The 23350-nt window shown below is 43.8% G+C and overlaps 1 protein-coding gene across 1 annotated transcript; it reads right to left on the bottom strand.

Moving 5' to 3' along the window:
• Positions 1–2524: 2524 nt before the first annotated feature.
• CASC3 (CASC3 exon junction complex subunit) lies at positions 2525–23350 on the bottom strand. Its single transcript, XM_024573083.4, has 14 exons — positions 23026–23350; positions 22604–22631; positions 22224–22261; positions 11301–11459; positions 11071–11210; positions 10362–10538; positions 9529–10214; positions 7493–7557; positions 6871–6985; positions 6540–6638; positions 6096–6310; positions 5364–5486; positions 5140–5203; positions 2525–4159 (listed from the first exon to the last, which is right to left on the bottom strand). The coding sequence occupies exons 1-13, from the start codon at positions 23254–23256 to the stop codon at positions 5180–5182; spliced, it is 2100 nt and encodes a 699-aa protein (XP_024428851.2). The 5' UTR covers positions 23257–23350; the 3' UTR covers positions 2525–4159; positions 5140–5179.

The raw sequence follows: 23350 nt of genomic DNA, 5'->3' as shown, positions 1-23350 counted from the left end.
CAGCAGGTTGTGGCAGGTCTAGTTGGGGTGAGAAGAGACAGTAGGCAAGGGGGAGGAGAACAGGAGTACAAGGGCACCTAAGTCCGGCTGGCAGCAGGAAGTAGCAGGGCACTGGAGGTGGGTGACAAGGGTGACAAGCTCCAGAGCCACTATCTGACATCCTCAGGCATAGAAAGCCCCCCCCCCCCGAGTTGATACAACCATGGAGTGTGGAAAGTGGGGCCAAATTTGCACACCAAATTAGCCGTATTCCTGATGCCTATGCCAGGAGCATTCTGTGCCTAAGGAGGAGGTGGGTAAAGAGATTCGCTCAGTGCAAGCACATTAAGGTTAAGGTAACAAAGTTGGGGAGTGGCAGCAGGTTCCAGATGGGTTGAGGCCCCTTGGACATTGCCACACCCCTGTTTACTGTACAGCGACCAGCCAGGGACAGGAATGCCGAAGGCTAGGAGTGGTGGTAGAACTGCACAGGGCGTGCACTGCACATATACTGGTGTGTGTGCATATCTCTGGCCCTATGTACGCTAGAGCATGTGTTCACAGAAATGAGCTTGCACACCCATCTGTCTGTGGATTTAGAAAGGGAACAGTACATACAGAGCACAATTTTGGCTAAGAAGCTGGTATAGAGATCCAAGTATCAGCATCCCGGGCTCCCTTTACTAGATACCCCAATATCTCTGATGTTAAGAGGGGAAACTGGCTACAGTGGCTTGGACCTCCCCAAGCATTTTATGAACCAAATAAGAAGAGGGGAGGGCTCCACTCCCAGCACATGCCACAGTTACCAGATTAAGCTGGTTGCCTTGGTAACCTCCTCTCTGGGCAGGATTTGGGATTGTCGGTTAGGAAGAATTGGGGAGTGTGGAGAATGTGGGGGCTGAAAATAAAAGGGGCAGAGAGACTTCTAGAAACTGGGAGCTTTGGGAGCAGACCCCAGGACCCTTTACTACTCAAGGATATCAGGCAGAGGCTAAGTTCAAGACCTCGAATCAGAGGAAAGCCAACATCAAGACACGGTCCTCCTTGAACAGCAGTGGTACTTGCCCCAACTGCACACTGGAATCCAGGGGTACTCTTCAAAAACACTGAGATGGTGCCAAGGTTTTAGTATTTTTAAAGAGATCTCCAAGTAATTCAAATAGCCAGGGTTGAAAACCACTGCCCCAGAAGGACACCCCAAACCAAGGACGCTGCAGATGCTGGGAGACTTTGGTATTCTAAATCTTTGCTGTTCTGAGTCACCCACAAGGTAGCAGACCTGTGTGCTGACCCCAAAGGGGACGAGGCCTGACAGGGCACCTATACTCTATCATGGAAAAAACGGAGGGAAAGATGGTGGTATAATTAACAACTGTGAGGAGATGCAGGTGAGAAGTTCACGGACTTCTAGAAGGGGATGGAGTGAGGCTACCTAAGGCGAATTCTGTCTGCCCCTTACACTCTTCTTTCCTGCCCACTGAGAGGCAGAGAACCTGGGGGCTTTGCTGAGCTTGAATTTCTTCTTGCTGAGCCGGTTACCAGGGCAACAGAGAGCAATGGGATCTAACTGAGGAAGCAAGAGGCAGGGGTGAGGGGGAAGCATCTTAAAACGGTTATTCCTCCCTGCCAGTAACCCACCCCAAGGCTGGCTGCATTCTTTGCATGACCCCAGATCAGGCCCATACTCACCACCCCGTGGGGAAGAAGGGAAGCAAACTGACATGATTTGAAAAGGAATTGGGGATGGGGGTCAGGAAAGCCATGGTCACCCTGCGGTAGCAACACCACCGAAGGGTGGAGGGGAATCCCAACTGTCATTTTAAGACGTGCCATGAGGCCCATGCCCCCAGTGCACAAGGACTTGTGCGACTCGAGAGCAGATGCTGCCAGCTCCACCTGAAATTCAATCGCTCCCCCACACTGTGGATAGCTTCTGTAGTGAACTTCCACCCACCCAGGATCTGGAGGAGTAAACGATCCCTTCAAAGGTAGGAAGTGCCCTGCACTCGTCAGAGGCCAAGCGGCAGAGGTCCTGGCAGCATGAGCCACAGCTGGGGCTCTTTCAATTACCCCTCCTCTCTGCCTGCACTAAGACTGACACGGGCCTCTGAGACTGTGGTCCCTGACAGTTCAGTGTGCCAGCGTGAGTCTTTACTTTTCAAGAAGAAAACTAGCTACCTGCGCTTCGCCCTCTGCTGGGACCTAGTACAGTTGTACTGACATCTGGTACATCACCTTGGGAGACATGCTTGCTTCAGACAAAGGCAGGCATAAGGGGCATGATGTTCACGTGGGTGAGCAGCATCTCACTAGTTCCTGCCCGACACTTCCAGACGAAGGCACGGCAGGCTACCCTGGGGTCTGTGCAGCAACGTGGTGAGGGAAGGTAAGGGGAATATGGACAGACTTGAAGCTTCACAGGGGCTCCCCACCTCTGTGGGCTTCCATTTCACCAGTCTGAGCCAGCACAAGTTGTGACTGACTTTGGGGAAACCAAGGAGTCATTTTCCCTCCTTCTCAAATCAAAACTCATGCAAAAAGCCAAGTTTACAGTCTAAATTTTATTATCTTCAAGTCATAATACCCATCACAAATGTGTATCATTTAAAACAGTAATAACACACATGGAGAAATTCTTGCAACAAAATACAGCGAACCAACAGAGACAACTGTCACAGTGTCTTAAGGTCTGGGAATCTGGGCATGCTGCCCACAGGCTTGAGGAGACATCATCAGGTTTAAGGCAAAGGAACAGCCTACAAAAGGCACAACCACCAGCTACCTCTGGGAGAATCTCTTAGCTATTTCCTCCTTCAGGGTTACAACTTGAGTGCCTCTCCTCCCTCCCCACACACCTGTGACTCAGAGTGGTCAGGCCAGCTGCTTAAGAGAATAGAAATAGTGACACAACTTGGGGACAGACACAGCTGCCACCTTCTCCCTTAGGTTCTGCAGAAGGACAGAGACAGTGGCCAAGTCATCCCAGCAGACACGAGTGTGGCAATAATAGGAATCTCTTCCACAGAAGCAGAAGGAGAGTGGTTCAGTGCCATGAATAGGGAGGAAAGGAGCCCTTGCTGCAAAAGTGCCTGGCTTCCTTAGGCCTTAAGCCCAGGTACGGTACCTTCTTCTGTTTGCAAGGACAGGAGAAGAACTTGGTAAAAATAAGGTAGTAACATCTACAACACTTGTGGCAGAACAGAGATGAATAGTAAGGTCAGGTAGACTGCTTGCTGGATAGGATTTGCCTCTAGAGAGATGCATTGGTCCATAGCAACTGGAAAAGGGGGTGTGATAGGAGGGATGGAAATAAATGCAGGGCCCTCTATTCCACTTACCTCAAAGACCGAGCCCCCTGAGGACTCTGTGAATACATGTCCCTAAGGTGCAAAGGCTCTCACTCCACCCTCCCTTTTCCACAAAAACACTTGATTCGCCATCTCTTCCCACTATAGACTCTGCTCTCAGTGGACGCCTGAAGCCCACCAAGTCAAGAAGAAAGGCTCCTACCACAAACTTTGAGCTTCGAGGAGTTAAGAGAATCCAAGTATATAATAACAAAGGCCAACCAAAAGTGAAAGGCCAGCTCTGTAGATTTGGTGGGAAAAGATCAGCTGGTAAATCCTCAGTTATTTGGGTTGCAGGGAAGAACCAAAAGGGAACCAGAGAAGCTAGTAAACCAGAAAAATAAACGTCTCATTTAAAGGCAGAGAGAGAGAGAGAAACAGAGCGATAAACAGAATGAAAGAAAGAAAAACTTAAAGAATATTAATTTAAGAATAGCAAGCCAGGCTTTAAAAAACAAACATCTTAGAAAACAAAACAAACATCTTAGAAAACAAAACAAACAGGAAGGAGCTTCCCTGGGAGAAGACAAATTTTCCCAGGACAAAGTGAAGAAGAGCCGAAAACCTGGGCTTCTAGAAGTGGACGCGCAAGTCTGGGCGGTCTGGACCTCTGCTCCTCCGAGCACAGCTAGCTCAGGTGAAGAGTGGAGACGTGTCCAAGTCTGCTCGTGTCCCCCTTTCTTGTTCTGACAGACCTTATCCTCAGAGGAAGGCAAGGGTCCTCTTCATTTAGCTGCTTCCTGGTAGGAGCCGCCCTCTTTCTTTGAGGCCTCCTGGTAGTAAACAGCCGCTGTATTTCTCTTCTTTCCTGGGTTCTCACCTTTGCTCTCCTGACAGGGGTGGGGAAAGGGGAAGAACCACCGAAGTGTTAGTGGACCTTCTGGGTATTTACAAGATGTTTTCTTAAAAAAATAAACAAAAACCACATTCTAAACAATGTGTTTTAAAGTAATGTCCCTAGAAAACAAAACTTCGATGGTCTTTCTCCTCCATGACCTAATTTAGAATTGGCTCTGCTCTTAACACCTCAAGTTTTTGAAATATGTAATTGTTTTTCAGTTACTGCTTACGTTCAATATCATTTTGTATTGTTTCAGGTGTTTAGCATAGTGGTTAAACCATCATGTACTTTACATAGTGTTCCCCCTAGTATTTCCAGTACCCACCTGGCACCTTCCATGGTTATTACCGTAGCACTGACTATATTCCCTGTGCTGTACTTGACATTCTCCATGAATATTCTGTAACTTCCAATTTGTACTTGTTAGTCCCTTGACCTTTTTTATCCAATCCCCCAAGCCACTCTCCCCTCTGGCAACCATCAGTCTCTTCTCTGTATCTATGAGTCTGTTTCAATTTTGTTTGTTCATTTATTTTGTTCTTTAGATTCCACATATAAATGAAATCATATGGTATTTGTCCTTTTCTGACTGACTTATTTCACTTAGCATAATACCCTCTAGGTCCATCCGTGCTGTTGCAAATGGTAAGATTTTTATTCTTTTTCATGGCTGAAGACATCAAATTTAGATTTCCTTTTCCCTTAGTAAAAAAATGCCCTCCTGTACTTTTCCTTGCAGCTTCCCAAATGAAATTCTGTCAAATTAACAATGGTTTCTACTTCAATCTTGTTCAATGCAATTGCAAAACAAAGAAACTGGCAAATTCTGAGACTCCTTTAAGCCTCCCCCTCCCCCAAAATAACTCGTGATGGCAACTTAAAGCTTAATGAGGCAACTGTTTGTTAAGCAGGCAAGCATGAGCATTAGTTTTAAAAATGTGGTAAGATGCATAGAAGTTGTACACTTACTTTTGTATCATGTTAGATTTAAAATATTCAGAAACTTGTATTAACTGGAACCCCTGCTTACAACCTGAAATAATAAAGTTAGAATTTGTTATCAGGTCACTTAAAACAAAACAAAAAGACTGTTTCCACAGAAACACACCCAGAACAGGAGGAACATCTTCTGAAGAGAAAGAAAGCCCACTGATGTAAGATGTGGCCTGAAGTACGGGAAGAAGTTCTCATACCTCAGGTGGTGGGGGCTTGATGGTGACTGGCTGGGGAGTCCTCCGGGGTGGGGAGGGCTTTGGCTGCACCTGCTGCTGGGCGGGGTTGTAGTAAGTCACTCCTCCATATACCTGTGATGGGGCCTGGATACCCCAATAAGATAGTATTGAAAGTTAGGAATTCATCCAAACTATGATGGACCGAAAACGTCATTCAGGCACAAAAGCAGAAGAACTGGGGAATTTATAATTTTTTAAACCTCTAAGCTGCCCTCCTTAAAAATAAAACGACTCCTCATTTCTGTCTTAGTATGTCCTAATTATGCTCCGGTTCCTGCTTCTTCAAAGCACTGCCAACGTCCTCTAATTCCTACATCAGCTGACAAATGGCTGATCTCAGCGGTGACACTCTAGATACCAGATGATTTCACCCTACTGGGAGTTAAACGGCAGAGGGAGAGGTAGGACTGCAAATAGAATAGTGTTTCTTTATGCAGCTGAATAGATGGCCACCTAAGATATACCGAACACTTAAATGAAACACCATTAAAGAAACGGAAGAGAATAGACAGACAAGGGGCATTACATAAGCTGCATTTCCAGCTCCTGACCACCAAGAGGCGTCCTGGAGCCACAGGCAAATCAGTGGCACTGAAGTGTTTTCTTAAATTTCTTAAGTATTCTCCCCATATCACATTCCTGTTCAATTTCAAGAATGTATACCTATAAAAATCTGCTCATTAGCCATCTCACCTGTGTATTAGGATATAGATGAGGAGGTGGTGGGGGAGGCAGTGCCCCTGGCGCATAAGGGTAACTGGGATTACCAAAATTCATTACTCCTGGAGCAGAGAAGTAAGTAGGAGCAAGCAACTGCTGAGGTGGTGGTTGTCCTGGAGACATGGAAACTGGTGGGGGATAGAGGCCCGGATTGGGCAGAGGCGCTGGTGTCTGATGAGGATGTAAACCTGGATAAGGAGAGGAAAACAGAAATTGAAATAAAAAATACCAGCATTTCCAGTATAAACAGGCTCAGGATAAAAGTCCTCAGGAGGGACCCAAGAGATTTGTTGCCCAGGCAGTCAGAGTGGCCAGTCTCATAGGCAAGCAGCACAGAGCTCAGGAGGAGGGGGTTTGTAAACACCCCACACACCTATTCATGTACTGGAAGCATACAAGGAGAGGTGCAGTGCTTACCTGGGTGGGGAAGGTGCATTTCTGGCTGCACAATCATGCCCTGAGGAGGCAGTGGGGCAGGGCTGTCACCATGGGTATAGATTGGTCCCTGGAACTGCACTGTAGGATATCACATTGGGATTCTCATAAATTCTCAGTCTTCATATCACATGGACAAATCTCCCTGTCCCCCAAACCCTTTATGTTCTCAATTTTCCGTGTGAAGAAAACAGCAATCAGACAATAACCACTGTGAGAAGTCAGAATGGAAATTCAGGAGGCAGGAGGCTGGTCTCTTAGTTTGCTTCAAAATGCCAAAAAAAGATACCCCAACTATGAGGAAAAAACTCACGTGGGTCATAGTAATGTCCCTCCATGATACTGATGTGCATAGGAGGGGCAGGGGGCTCTGGCACAGGTCTCTGCCGCTGAGATGAATAGCGTTTGGCTCGCCCACCCTGCACACCCTGAAATAAAGAAACAGGCCTGAGCAAGAAGATTTCCAGATGGCTGACTCTCATTCAAGTCCCCACCCTCCTTAGGTGGGACTTTGTATGTGGCATATCTTCAGAAAATATTTGCAAAATGAATTGAATAATCAGTGAAAAACATTAAGATTCGAACCTAAACCCCCTGCATTTCTGAGACCCAAATTAAACAAAATGTGAGTAATTGGAAAACTGACTTCAAAAGCTATTACGTGCATGCCCTGGCTGGTGTGACTCAGTGGATTGAGTGCCAGCCTGTGAACCAAAAGGTCACGGGTTCAATTCCTGGTTGGAGCACATGTCTGGGTTGTGGGCCAGGTCCCCAGTTGGGGGTATGTGAGAGGCAAGCCATCACATGATGTTTCTCTCCCTCTCTTTCTCCCTCCCTTCCCCTCTCTATAAAAGTGAACAAATCTTAAAAAAAAAAAAAAAGCAAGCTATTACATGCACCCCCCGCCCCCATCTATCCCTTTCCCCTTTCCTTACCATTTCCTCCATCCGGTTGAACTGAGGTGGAGGTCCTGCTCCCATGTGTATGTGGTTGTGCATTCCTGTAATAAACCAAAAAAGTCACCCCTGCAGAGCAGACAGAAGTGAGACTCAAAGACACCATCAAGAAAACAACAGGGTGAAGAATCCAACACAGTAAATGGCTTTCTGCTTTTAAACTAACGAAATCCTGCCCTGGCACGTGTGGCTAGTGGATTGAGTGCTGGTCTCCAAACTGAAATGGTCATTGGTTCAATTCCCAGTCAGGGCACATGCCTGGGTTGTGGGCCAGGTTAGATCCCCAGTAGGGGGCGCATGAGAGGCAACCACACATTGATGTTTCTCTCCCTTTCTTTCTCCCTCTCCCTTTGTCGAAAATAAATAAAATCTTTAAAAAAAAATTTTAATTAAAAAAAACAACAACAAAATCCCTTTTAAACTATCTCTGCTTCCTGCCAATGCCACTATGTGGAAATTTGCCTCCACTGCCCATCACCTTAATATAGCAATAAAGCCTCTGAACATGAAAAAAATTATTTCAGTGAGAATATACAAGTTCAAATATTGCCCACCAAATGCTTTCCTGTACAGAATGCCTTGTAGGTCACAACCAGCACATTACATTATCAGCCACAGTAAAAAAATCTCAGCCCAAAAGTTTCTGAGCAGCAAGTGGACAGTGAGAGATGTTCTGCAAATCTACCTGATTATTTCTGGCCACTGAGGTCTGGCCTGGAAGTTTGGGAAGAGATTCCCCCTCCAGCTGAAAATGACTCAGAACAACAACAACAAAAATACATTCTAGAGACTGTCTTCCAATGATAATAAGGTATCAGTGGAAGGGTATGCCCCTTGATCCAAAGAGCAGCTCCAGGTTCAGTTTAGGCTGCACTGGTTTTGCTGTTTAAAAACCATGCACACCAGAGAAGGATGCTAAAACTCTCATGAGGAAGTCTACATGAGGACTTCCAACCTTTAAATTAAAATGAGACTTCAGACAGGAACTACTATAAAGGACACATGGACAAAACCAAGGGGGAGGGTGGAGGTGGGGGAGGGAGGTGGGTTCAGGTGGGGTGGAGGGATGGGGAGAAAAGGCATACAACTGTAATTGAATAACAATAAAAATTTAAAAAAAAAGAAAGAAAATAACAACAACAAAAAAAGAGACTTCAGAAGCTAAGGAAAAGATCCTTTTATCTATCTGGTTGGAGGAAGACTGAAGAAGGGCAAAATGGGTGGTAGATAGGTTCTAGTCTCTAGAACGATGCTGTCCAATCTGATATCCACTAGTCACATGTGTGGCTATTTAAATTTCAATTATTAAAATTTAAAGTCAGCCCTGGCTGGTGTGGCTTAGTGGATAGAGCACTGGCTTGCACACCAAAAAGTCACTTGTTCGATCCCCAGTCAGCGCACATGCCTGGGTTGCGTGCCAGGTCCCCAGTTGAGGGTGTACGAGAGGCAACTGATTGATGTTTCTCTCCCTCTCTTTCTCCCTCCCTTCCCCTCTCTCTAAAAAATAAAATCTTTTTAATTAATTAATTAATTTAAAAAATGGACTGGAAAGTTCCGTTACTCAGACTCGATGTTACAAGTATTCAAAAACACCACCATTACAGAAAGCTCTTTTGAGCAGCCTGGCTCTAGAAAATTAAGGAAATTAGACAGCCTTTCCTTTCAAAAAGATTAGAAGATTCTCATCCAAATTCAAATGAGTAAGTTTCTGCCTTCAAACTTTAACCATGAGTTCCAATAATGAAAACACTGCCACCTTCTTCCACTTTTCTACAGAGAGTGGTAAAGGATCCTGTACCCAGGAGCTCATGACTGATGACTAACCAGTTCACAGTGGCAAACTGGTGGGTTAGTCTTAGGTAACAGATAGAACTGCTCTGAGGTCCTTGGATGAATATACCTAGGAATCTGTTTTTTGTCAGACACCACATCCCTGAGAGACTTAAGTCCCATGCTCCCAAACCCAATGATGCAAAGAGAAAAAAAAATCCAGTTACTAACCCTAAGGTACCTACCCCGAAGTTCGCGTGGTTGCAGGAATGAAGGCTGTCCTGGATTCCAATTCTGTTCTGCTATGTTTAGTTGTGCTACATCTTGCTCAAGTCCCCCTGTGGTAGAATCCGCTGGAGCTTCCCAGTTCCCAGTCTTAGCAGGTGGAGGAGTAGTAGTTTCTGGGACTTGAGGTGCTGGGGTCAGCCCTTCAGGTGGAGGCGGCACCTCCTCTGCAACCTTGACTGCATCTCCAGCTTTGATTCTGGTTCTTCTTGCCCGGGAATAGGATTTCTTCTCAACAGGCCTGTCAGGGGGTGGTGGTGCAGTGTCAGGAGCAGGGGCTGGGGTCTCTGAGGCCGCCTCTTCCTTCTCAGGACTGCCAAGCACTTGAGCATCTGCTTCTGGAGATGGATCCCGCACAGGAGTCTGCTCCAGGCGTCGTGACCGGTAACTACTCTCGTGTTTAACAGTCTCACCAGACCGGCCACCGTGCTGCCCACCAGGCTCCAGAGGCCTAAATCCAGCACGACCTTCCTTGAAGCCCCCAGATCGAGAGTAATTCCTGGGAGCAGACATGCGGCCAGTACCTGCAGCTTTCCTGTTGATAAATGTCCTTGGTGGTAGGGCACCCCCAGGACCCTGGTGGCGATAAGGCTTGTTGGGCCGCTCACCAGTCCAGTTTGGATCTCTTTGTGGAGGACTCCCAAATCTGAATACGTGGAAAAGAAAGGTCTTAAATTGAGGGTAAGGAAGACTTCCCATATTTCTCACTCATTCAATCATTTGCTGGAATGGTATTTTAAAAAGCAGAGTTCTTTCTAAAATACCAATAGTCTAGATTCCAAAATTTCCTCACCTAGGTTTCCGGATTCTTCGGGGTTTAATGTCATCAGGATTGTGAGCGGAGCGGATGTCATATCCATAAAGAGCAATGAGCTCCTGTCGGGACTTTGGGGCCTGTTCATCTTCTCGGAACTTGTCATGCTCCCAGCGACCCTCATCTTTCCACAGCTTTCGCTGACGCCCCTTGGGTCTGGATAAAACCAGGAAAAAGTGTCTTAGGTAGGCAGAATCTGTCAAGTAAAGATATTTACGAAACAAACAGGGTTGGGCAGGGAAACAGAAGGAACTTCATGTAGTCTCTCCATCTTCCCTGATAGACTGTACAAAACAGGTCTCCCCAGAGCAAGAGTGAATCATAACACCTCAGGGTCTACCACGCTCAAGTGCAAGAGGAATAGAAATAAGGAAAGATTTCGCTTCAAACTCCTCAGCACCTTGAAAACATTTCTTTCGTGTAAGGCAGCCTATGCAAGTACTTCATACGGCACAGGCCTTGATCCTCAGGTTAAGAAAGGCAGTGGAAGTATAGGTGTGGATCCCAGCTGATGCACCAAAAGTTACCAAATATTCTAAGCCTCACTTTCCTCATTTGTACAAGAGGTAATACTAACCTTAAAAATGTTGTGAGTGGTAATTAAAATACAGGTAAAGCACTTACCAAAGCACCTAGCATACACTACACACTAAATACACACTAAACAGCAGCAGCAAGTGACTACTACCTGACTTCCTCCTCCTGAGTTTGCCCTCGAAGGTCATGCTCAAAGAAGAGCCCTTTGCGGGGTATGTATGCTGGGTTCTTCCGATCTTCGTCGTCATCCAAGTGCTTGGGCACTTTGTTCTCCACAGGCTCTGTGCTCTCCTGAAGGACAGACAAAGGCTTCCTTACTCTCTCCAAAGTTGAGGACCCTTCTTCCAGCCCCCAAAATGGAGGCCTTTGGTGGGTACTGACCTGTCCATCCCCACTTTGCCTCTCTCCTGTCACAGTGCCTTTGGAGTCAGGCTTTTCTTCTCCCTTCTCTTCTTTTGCTGAAGAATTAGCCGCATCATTGGCTTCTGATTTCAACTCTACTTTGGAGTTTTCTTCTTCACTGTACTCCCCTTCTTCACCCTGAAAAAGTCTCCCTGTCAACTATGGAGGTCAGATCTGAAAGGTGCATTTTAAAATTTTCCATTCTTGAGGAAAACATTTTCTAAGGAACTTAAGAATTAAAAGCAAACATATTGCCCTGGCTGGTGTGGCTCAGTTGATTGGGCATCGTCCTGCTAACCGAAAGGTTGTGGGTTCGATTCCCAGTCAGGGCATATGCCTGGGTTGCAGATCAGTCCCCAGTCAGGGTATGTGAGAAAGGCAACTGATCTATGTTTCTCTCTCACATCGATGTTTCTCTCCCTCTCTTTCTGCCTCCCTTCCCCTCTCTCTAGAATCAATAAAAGACCAAAAAAAAAAAAAAAAAAAAAAAAAAAAAAGGTAAACATCAATATTCTTACTAAATTTTCTAGATATTCTTACTAAAATTTCTAGAAGATAAGGGCACTGTGAAAACAAAATCACATAAAATATATTCACATATACACACACTTACACAGATCCACATAAGCTTTCCAGGAAGATACGCAATCAAACAGTAACAGTGGCAGCCTCTGGGGAAGGAGCCCAGGGAATATGGATGGGAGGAAGTAAAGTGCCTTGCATACAGAAGAAGCTTAATCCGTGTTGATAGTTTCTCTCCTGCTCCATGAATTGTCTCTTAAACATGCAGTGCTTAATAACTATGCTGTAACTCAAGTTGTGAATGTTCTCATCTCAAAAGGACTTAGAACAGAGATTCTAACTCAACAGTTTAGATTATGTGAACCCCTTTTAGGGATCTAAACTTTTCATGACTCTCTCTGAGACAAGAGGGTCAGTAGTTTCCACTAAGAAAACATATGACAAACAACTACAATATATTCAATGATACTTTAAATTTATATTTCATTAATTTTTATATACTCAAAATAGTAGTATGTAAGGGTGAGAGATGTACAGTCAGTCTATAGATAACTAGAGCTGAGCTAGTGGATTTGCAAACTCCCCCTAACTCCGATTTCCCATGGCTTACCTTTTTGATGTCTATGATATGCACACTAAATTTTCTGCAGCATGAGATCCCCTTAACAAATAACTCCGTCCAAAATTACATAACCAGAAAATTTTGACTTGGGAAACCTTCAGAGAACAAGTCAAAAATTCCATCTTAGAAACAAAACAAAAAAAATTAAAGAAAGCCCAAGTGCTGTCTCCTCTCCACCATCTTTTCCCCTCTTGACACATCAAGATTACATAATCCTGCTGTGACCAAGAAAGTGGGGGTCTGTCCACACAAAGGAGGGCCCTTAGGCCATCCTCTACGTAGGGGTCACTAGCAAGGGTCAGGTAACAGGGGTGGGGTTAATTCTAGGCAGGGAAAAGGGGCAGCTAAGGCTCATGCTAAGATGAGAGTTAGTCTTAGCTTCTTGTCCTCCCAGGATGTGGACCTCAGAGTTTAGAGAACTGTGAGAACACAAAGACATGAGTTCAAGGGAAGGTGGTCTGGTCCCCATTGAGGGATTAACATGTCAGGGTATGCAAACACCTCTGCCACCTGTTAAATGTGTGTATAACTGTTCTCATTCTCCCACTGGGTCTGACACTTGACCGGAACCAGACCTTCTTGTAACTCCAACCCAAGCTGGCCTTAGAAATCTGATCAGACTCACTGTGAGATTCCTAATGAAGCAAGAAGCTCTAGGTTTCTGCCCTTTTTTCAAATAGAGCTGAGTCAGCCTGATTAGCCCAGATAAGCGAATTAATTTCTCTTCACCATTTCCCCCCTGTTCAACCTCTGGATATTTTGGTCTCTAAGTATTTTGGGTCAGATTATCAGAAAGGTGATACTGGTATGAAACCTACAGAACTGAGGAAGACTGTTTGACCCCAGGCACACTGTGAGAATCAAGCCTTTACCCAGGGCCTCTTAACCACCAACTGCCCTCGATTCTTCCCATTGTGCCTCCGTGGTTAAGTTTTCTCTCCTCTTGAGATGGGGATGGGTAGGTGGTAATCATTTAGTTCTTTCCTTGATCCTATTTTCCCTGCTGGTTCTGCAGCAGAAATTGCAAGAATATTACTTGGTGTGTATATGTGACCTTATTTCACTACACACCCACACACACACTGACTGAATTCAAACATCTTAAAATAGTATCAGCACAATTAATGAGGAAAGTTTGTTTTTATGCTCCACCTCCTCTAATCTAGTGGTGGAGTGTCAAATGAGGCAACTATTTTATTGCAAATGAGAAACGAATTTTGTTTCCAGGGCAGAACAGAAAGATACAAATGGCATAGTGCCGAGAATATTCCAAATCAGAATGAAAGTCTGGTCTAACTGACGCGAAAGTGCTATCCCAGCCCTGACCAGGTGGCTCAGTTGGTTGGAGCATTGTCTTGAATACCAAAAGGTTGCAGGTTCAATCCCCAGTCGGGGCATGTACAGGAGGCAAGTGATCAATGTTCTCTCTCTCTCTCAAATCAATAAACATATCCTCAGAAGAGAATTTGCCGTGGCTGGTGGGGCTCAGTGGATTGAGCGCCAGTCTACAAACCAAAAGGTTGCAGTACGATTTCCAATGAGGGTACATGCCTGTGTTGTGGGCCAGGTCCCAGGTTGAGGACATGTGAAAGGCAACTGAACGATGTTTCTCTCTTTCCCTTCCACTCTCTCTAAAAATAAGTCTTTAAAAACAAACAAACAAGAAACCCTTTTCCAGAGACAAACTTCCCTACTGCTGATTCCACCACTTCAGTGCACACTGTTCCCAACTCTAAAGCCTACCTCTCCCATGAAGCAACTGCTTCCCTAGCTGATTTCTCACTGTAGAGGTTTTAGCTCATCCTTCCACTCCCCACATATTTCAGAATAAAGGGTGGAGTTGGTGTCTTCCTTGTTCTCATTGTCTCCTCCAGATTCAACTCCTCCAGCCTCATTTTAAACTCCTGCTCCTCTGGCGCTCCTGTCACCCAGCTATACCTCTATGCCCCTGCCTGGGCTTACCCAGCCATTCACTTGAAGCCTTCAGCAATGAATTCACATCCCTCACCTCCACTTCAGGCATCCATTTCCACAGCCACACTCCAGACCAGTCTTACCCGTGTGGATGAAAACAGGGGTTCTACGGAAAGTAACCTCACAGGGTGAACTGATCATAAATTCCTAAGGGCATGGTGGGCAGTCACACCTCAGGTCTGTCTATAACTTCTTTAGTAAAAGGTTTACCTTTGCCTTAAGCAAGCCCTGTCCATTGTTTCTGTGCATCTACATTAATACACCTTTGAATAAGCAACCTCAAGAGAGCACATAATCTTGTTCACTATCCTGTAATCCAATCCCTGTCTCGCTTTTTCCCCACTTCCACGTGATCTTCCTTACTTTCCGTCCTTAACCTCAAATGCATAAAAGAAGCATTTGATATCTTACTCCCTGGCATATGTGGCCAGTTTGGTTCAAATAAAACTCTCATAAAACGTCGATACTTGGTACTGCTATGCAGATTTTAAAGTAAACCTGATCCATTTTTTAAATCTTAAATTTAAATACCCCAGACTTTGGTCAAAACTGCCACATTTAAAAGAATGAAGTTAGACCCTTATCTTACCCCATATAAAAAAATTAACTCAAAAAGACCTAAATGTAATAACTGAAACTATGAAACTCTTAGAAGAAAACATAGGAGTTAATCTTCGCAACTTTGGATTTGGCATGAATTCAGCAAAGCCTTCTCAGACACAACATCAAAAGCACGAGCAACACAAGAAAAAACATATGTTGAACTTCAAAATTAAAACCTCACACTATCAAGAAAATGAAAAGATAACCCGCAGAATAGGAAAATATTTGCAAACCATATATCCGATAAGGAACTTGAATCTAAAATATATAAAAAACCCTTACAACTCAACAGTACAAAGACAACCCCATTTAAAAATGGACAAAGTATCTGATTCACCATTTTTCCAAGTACCAAATTGGCTGATAAGCACAAGAAAAAAAGGTTCAACCTCATGAGTCATCATGGAAGTGTAAATTAAAATGAGACACCATTTCACATCTACTAAGATGGCTAGAATAAAAAAATCAAGAAAGCCTGCTGGTTAGAGTGTCGTTTCATAAACTGAAAGGTCGTGGGTTCAATTCCTGATCAGGGCACATACCTGGGTTGCAGGTTCTGTCCCCAGTTGGAGCAGGTATGGGAGGCAACCAATCAATGTTTCTTTCTCTTTCTCTCTCGTGCCCACCCCTCCCCCCCAAAAAAAAATCAATAAGTATGTCCTTAGGTGAGGATTAAAAAAAAAAAATCAAGACAATAACAAGTGCTGTTTAGTATGTGAAGATATTAGATTCCCCATACACTGCTTTGGGGAATGTAAACTGGTACAGCTACTTTAAAAAACAGTTTGGCAGTTCCTCAAACAATTCAGGGGTACCATATAACTCAGCAATTCCATTCCTAGGTACATACCCAAGAGAAATGTAAACGTATGTCCACGCAAAAACTTGCACAGTAATAACAAAAAATTAGAAACCTGAATGTCCATCAATAGATGAATGGGTGAACAAAATGTGGTATGTCCATACAATGGAATCTTATTCAACCAGAAAAAGGCATGAAGTTCTGATGCGTGCTACAATTTAGAAATATGCTAAGTGAATGAAGCCAGCCACAAGAGTCCATATATTATATGATTCTATTCATATAAAATTCCAGAAGAGGGAAATCTCAAGACAGAAAGTAGACTTGTGGTTGCTTAGGGCTGGGAGAGATGCGGACGGAGGAACTGGGGCAGGGGTGATAACTAAAGAATACAGGGTTTCTTTCTGAGGTGATGGAAATGTTCTGAAACTGTGGTGATGGCCACATGTATCTGTGAATATACTAAAAAACACAGAATTGTACATTTAAATGGATAAACTGCATGGCATATCAATAAAGCAATTAAAAAAAACCCCTATTACTCCTCTTCTTACCCAGCTTTTCCCTTACCCTCTCACCCACAACTCAAGATATCCACTCCCTTGGCCTTCCCACTTTCTCTCTATTGATCAGTCCTTTCCCACATTCACTTTCCTCTCTTTAGATTCTGTGGCCAATTCACCTCAATCACTACTGATAACATTCTCAATTCTCGTGCCACTCCCATGTGCCCAAGATGGGAGCAACTCAGACATCTCCCTTCTCTAGGCCTATGACCAGACTACTGGACCATCACTAAAAGGAGTTTAAAAAAACTTCACTCACCAGCCCTGGCTGGTGTGGTTCAGTGGATTGAGCACACGAGCCTGCAAACAGAAAGGTCGTCGGTTCTGTTGATTCCCAGTCAGGGCACATGCCTGGGTTACAGGCCAGGTCCCCGGTTGGGGTGTGTGTGATGCAACCTATCAATGTTTCTCTTGCATATCGATGTTTCTATCCCTCTCCTTCTCTCTCCCTTTCCCTCTAAAAAATAAATTAAAAAAATATATTTTTAATTGTTTAAAAAGTAGAACAAACCAATGTCTCTCTCTCTCTAAAGTCAAATCAAAACAAAACAGTGCAACAAAAACACCACCAAACTCTCTCTCAACCTCACAGGCTTCTTTCCAGCTATCTCTCTAGCCTCCCCTTGTAGTCAAAATTCTTTAAAAAATTTTCTTGAAGAAACCTTTTATGGGTAGGTCAGTAGATTAGAGCATCATCCTGATACACCAAAGTTGTGGGTTCAATCCCCAATCAGGGCACATACAACAGTAAATCAATGAATGCATAAATAAGTGAACAACAAATTGATGTCTCTCTCTCTCTCTCTCTAAAATCAATTAATAAATAAAAAGGTTTTTTAATATTTTATTCATTTTTAGAGAGACAGAGAGGGAGGGAGAGAAATAGCAACCTGAGAGAGAACTACCAAGTGGTTGCCTCTCTTACGCTACCTGCAACTCAGGCATGTGCCCTGACTGGGAACCGAACTAACGACTTTTCACTTTGCGGGATGACGCCCAACCAACTGAGCCAGACTGGTGCAGGCAATAAATAAAATTTAAAAAAATAAATTTTTTTCTTAAAAGAATTCTGGGAAAATAGAAGTACCATAGTTTTTGATCTCTTTAAATTTCCACATGAAATGAGAGCATCTAGACAATAAAATCCAAACTCTTCTGACAAGATTTACAACAAAACTACGTTACAAGGTATCCCCAACACCCAAAACATATGCACATAAGAATAAAGCACCAACAGCCACAAGACCTGCATCAGACTGGTGTCGGTGCCAGCAAAATCAGAGAAGTAAATGGATCTGAGAACAGGAGAACCCTGAAATAATCAACAGGTATTCAATGGAAAGCAGCACTGACAACAGTCAAAACTAGGAGACAATTGCTGCCTCTGGGAGCACACAAACCTAAGGATCCTGCAACATGGAGGTCTGACGGGGACTAGAGAAGTCTAACCCCCACTGAACCTTGAAATTGTCCTGGCTACCATGGCTCCTTTCTAGGATAGGGTCCCACAAATGAAGAGAAACTATTAACATGAGAGTCATATTGAGCAGAAGAGGGATAAAAGAAATGAAGGAGGCCCTGGTCAGTTAGCTCAGTTGGTTAGAGAATGGTCACGATACGCCAAGGTTGTGGGTTTGATCCCCAGTCAAGGTACATACAAGGATCAACCAATGTAAGTGCATGGATAAGTGGAACAACAAATCGACGTTTCTCTCTTCTTCCCTCCCACCCCCCCTCTCTAAAATCAGTAAAACATATTTAAAAAAACAAAGAGCACTAGCTGGTGTAGCTCAGTTGGATGGAGTGTCATCCCATAAACTGAAAGGTTGTGGGTTCAAAGTCCAGTCAGGGCACATACAAGAGGCAATGATGTTTCTTTCTTGTGTAGATGTTTCTCTCCCTCTCTCTCTCCCTCCCTTCCCCTCTCTCTAAAAATCAATAAGCATGTTCTCCCATGAGGATTAAGGGAAAAAAAAAAAAAGAACGAAAGGACTAAAACAAATAAGAGAAATAAAAGCAGGAAATCTCAAAAATCAAGCCACTGTGTATTTCTTAACACTGTAGGAAAATAACAGAAGAGGGAGTTCTGTGAGGTTAGAAAAAGCTATTCTGAGCCACTTGTAAGAGATCAAAAAAACTAATTTTACATAAAAACCAACAGAAAAATACAGAGGTCAAATCCCCTATAAAATTATGAGAAAAAAAAGTAGAATAGCATTCCTGCAGACAATAAAAGCATGCCAGAAAGACATGCACATATATCAAAAGTATATTTCAAAATGAGCTAAAAGACATTAAGAAAATTATATAAGGCATGAAAGAACAGTCAGAATTAGCAAAACTCAAAAATGAAATGAAACAACTCAGGAAGGTATTGAAAATTAAAGGAAAAAACCACTTCAAATACAGTCTAACTACAAGGAACACTAAAGTTAATAAAGCCAAGAATGCCATAAGAGAAATAAAAGGTGAAAAGAAAACATTTAAAAAATCAAAGAGAGCCTTAGTAGGGTAGCCCAGTTGGTTGGAGTACCATCCCAATATGCCAAGGTTGCAGGTTCAATCCCTGGTAAGGAAACATACAAGAATCAACCAAAGAATGCCTAAATAAGTACAACAACAATCGATGTTTCTCTCTTTCCCTCTAAAATCAATTAAAATTTTTTTTTAAAAAATGAAGAAAAAGACAAAACGGACCAGAAAGAAAGGGTTCAATAGTGAAGACAGACGAATACTTAGGAGCCCCATGACATATTGCAGAGCAGCACATCTCGTATCTGTGAACACTGACCCAGAATGACCAATACCAAGAAAATTCTAGTAGAATTACTGGACCTTAAAGAAAATATCCTAAATATATATAGACAAAACAGCAAGTGACTTGTAAGAGAAAGAAAACTAGGTGGTCATCAGTTTTGCTCAAGATAAAAATCTTTGGCTCACACTGTTTTCGAGAATCTGAAAACACCCATTTGCAGGAAATACAAAGGGACAGAGGGAGCACATTGTACTGGACCACGAGTGGACAACCATCAAAATCTTTTCAACACATAAATTGTGGGGAAAAGAAAGGGATGAAAAACTAACCTGTAGACTAAGAGATCAAATTTTAAGAAATAGGCAAGGCTAAACTGCAGTATCTAAGTACATACAGTTAGTAACCAAAAAGAAATGCAACCATGTAATAGATTACTATGAAAATCAGGATATCAGACCTCCTCCTCTAACCTTAATCTAGACCAGCACAATCCCACTGGGCTTTCTGTGATGATGAAAATGTTTTTATCCAATACAGTGACCACCAGCCATATATGGATAATGAGTACCTAAAACATAGCTATTAAAAGTGAGGAACTTAAGTTTTAACTCGTTTAATGAATTTAAATTGCCACATTCAGCTGGTGGCTCACATAGGGTTCCTCAATCTCAAAACATCCAAAACTTAACCCACCACTGTCCCTTCTGAAACCTCCCCCTCCTGTAGTCCCACTCTCAGTGGATACCACCATTCATTAAGCTGGGCATCCCCCTGACTCCTTCTTAATTCAGGCTTCACATTCAACCAATCAAGTTGTTCTGTTAATACACCATTTAAATATCTCTCCAATCTGTCTACAGCTCGCAAGTCCCACTGCCATGTCCCTTCTTTAGGGTACCATCATGTCCCTTGGACCATCCTAAAAACCTCTTAACAGCTTTCCCTGCCTCCGATCCTGCCTCACCTGCAATTCATCATTCATACTTAACTCTTCAGTAGTTGTTCTTTCCTCTTAGAATAACATTCAAACTCACATACAGAATGGTGAGTTGTATAAATTCAAAATCACCAAACCTCACTGAACACTCCAAACTGGCTGCAGTCTTTCCACTGTTTCCATTCTCCAGGAACTATTGCACCATCCCTCACTCCAAAATCTCTCATATCCGTTTTACTCTTTGCAGATACCTTTACCACTGACTTGAGAGAAAAGTAAGTCCCTTCATCAAACACTACATTCTATCAATTCCATAACCTAAATAACTTTCGGTTCTGTCCACTTCTATTTCTGCTGCCATCACTCCACTCCGTGCCACACTTACCACTCCCCTAGACTTCCACAACAGCTTTCTTAACTAGTTTTCCTGTCTCCAATCTTGTTGCCCTCAGATCAACTCCCCCCATTACAGATAAAAACAACTGTTACAGAAAAATAATAATTCTCAAATGTTACTGTGCGTAAGCATCAAACTGGGATCTTGTTAAAATATAAATGTCTGAGTTTTCCTTCCCTCTGCAAGAGTCTGTTTTAGGAGGACTGGCCACTAAATTTCCTGATGCAGGTGCTCCTTGGATCTGACTAACACAGCTTTAAAATTTAAGTCTAAACATTCATTCCTGTTTAAAAGCTTGTTATATTTTTCACTTCCCTAGAATAAATTAAGATTGGGACTCAGACTTATCATTTACTATCAGTCATACTAAACTTATCACATTCCAACCACTCATCATGCAGTCACTTCTAAACATTCTTCCCAGACACTGTTCCTTCTCTCTGCTTAGAAAACTATGCCTGGCTACCTCCCACTCATCCGTCAAGTCTCTATTTTAACATCCTATCCTCTAAGCTTTCCAAACAACCTCAGCTCAGTTAGTTGCCCCTGCTCTGCACTCCCGAAACACCTTATGCTTCCAAAATCATGCCCATAACAAACATGATTGTAATTATTTCCTTAACTGCTGATTTCCCCCTCAGATCCAGAATGTAAATTCCATGAAGGTAGAACCATGTCTACCTGGCATTCGGTGCCTACACAGCTCCTCACACAGAGCAAGTACAGGTAAGCCCCTTCACTGATTTGCCTTTATGTATCCATCCTGTTCCAACAGTTTTCCGGCCACACCAAACTCTTTCAAGTTCCCAAATATGTAATCTTCTCTCCTGCCTCTGGGCTTTCATGCCCATTGTTCCGTCTAACTTCAATCTATTCTTTTCTGACTGCCTAAGATGCATTCAGTACCCAGCAACTGACACCTTACTTAACCCTATCCAGCAGGAACTCCAGCAGGATGTTCCTATTCAACTCCTATGACTGCCTGAGTGTCTGATCTCCTTCCTCCTAAGAATCCTAAATTTAGGAATTTTGTTAGTACTCACTGTTGCATCTTAACGGAAAGCCTGATAAGTAGTGAGGGTTCTATAAAATTTATAGAATGAACCTTTGATCCACAATCCAATTCTTCTTGTATATAATTCCATTACCAAAATCCAGAATTCAGGACTCTATTCGACAATCCCAAGAAATAGCCATTCTGATAGCATCTCTAGTAGTTTACCAATCAAAACAAGTAAAGCTTGGCTTAAGGAAATTTTTACCTAAAAAGAGAGAGAAAAGTCCCATCTATAAACTGATGGAAGTTTCTAACACAAGCCAGTTAGAATCCCGCCGAGGGCTTCTGATACGCTCAGAAAAAATACCCAACTGGCTGGCTTAACTACCCAAGCAGCATTAAATGAACTGTCCTATGTCCTGCGAAGGGCTTCAGGGATGTTCTCATTCTCTCATGTAGAACTTTTTCTTCAGTTGGGTGAACACTAACATGGCCTAAAGAGGTTTGCACCAAGTTTCCTTTGCTCTAACTGAACAAGACCTTTTGTAAGTTTTTCAAAAGCATAAATGAAGAATGCACAAGGAGTAGCAAGTAGGTCATGGTACTTCTGTACCACAGGCATATATATACATGTTTTTAAAATGTATTTTCAAAATAAAAAATACACACATATACATAACATCTTCTAACCTACACCAAAGGAAAAAGAACCTATCACACTCACTTCTGAGTCTTCTGCACTTTCATAATCCGAGAGAACAGCTGAAAGAAAACAGAAATATGTAAAGAAAAAAGTAACAAATTATTATAATTACATTTCCTGTGTGCTATAGGCCAGGCTAAAATTCTCATTTAATTCTGATATGAGCAACCTATGAGGTGGTTAAAATTATAGTCCCCAGTTACAGAAGGAAAACAGGCCCAACGACTGACTTGTGTAACTAAGATCATGCTACTAAAACCTGTATGTTCTTTAGTACTGTGCTACAGAGAACCACTCTGCAGCACCGTCCCCCAAAGCCACAAAAGCGGGAGAGGATGTCAACTGCTGGAAATAGGTGACCTGGGTGTTTGGGGAAAAAAACTCATCATGATGCTACTCACCATCGCCCTCGATGCCATCTTCACTCTCCTGAAGGAAAGGAGAAGTCATGGGTTAGTTTTGTAATTTCCAGAGAGTGGAGAGATGAAGACTCAACACAAAATGGTTAAAACGGGAAATGAGGAATGGCACATCTTTATCAAGTAGCCTCCAAGGGAGATACTGTCCCTTCACCATCAGCCGTAGTTTCTGGATAAAACATTCGCCGTCCACCCGCGGCGGCTCTGCACTCCTCCCAGAACTCCCCAACCCCTCCTCTTCCCTCGGAGCTCCGGATGGAAACTGCACTGGGATAACCGTGCTCTTCTCCGACACAATAAGCCCCGGCGTCTACCGCCAGCTCTCAGCCTCCCAACATCACCTACACCACGCCCCTAGGCCGGCAAGCCACCCGGCCCGGCCCACCCCACCCGCGCGCACTCACACACTCAGACTCTTCAGCGCTCCTGGCACCCCCGCTCTCCACCCGCCGGAGATGAAGGGCCCCAGCTCTGCCTCCGCGTTGGGAAGGTAGAGAGCCGCTGCCGCTGCCTCCAGCGCTACTGCTGCAGCCCCCGCCGCCCCGCGCCAGGGAACCGCCGCTGTCTGAGCCGGAAGCCCCAGATTCCTCGTCCTCTGTGTCCTGCGAAGCGCGCTGCCGCCGCCGGTCCGCCATCTTACGGAGAACGGCCGTAGCCAGCTAGTTCCTTACGTACGTCCGTCGCAGGGGCTGCTGGGAGGCTAGAAAGCTAATCCCAGCATGCTTCACG

The sequence above is a fragment of the Desmodus rotundus genome, chromosome 9, assembly GCF_022682495.2.
Source record: "Desmodus rotundus isolate HL8 chromosome 9, HLdesRot8A.1, whole genome shotgun sequence".
Classification (NCBI taxonomy): domain Eukaryota; kingdom Metazoa; phylum Chordata; class Mammalia; order Chiroptera; family Phyllostomidae; genus Desmodus; species Desmodus rotundus.
The sequence above is the reverse complement of the archived record's forward strand: the minus strand, read 5'-3'. Positions and strand labels throughout refer to the sequence as shown.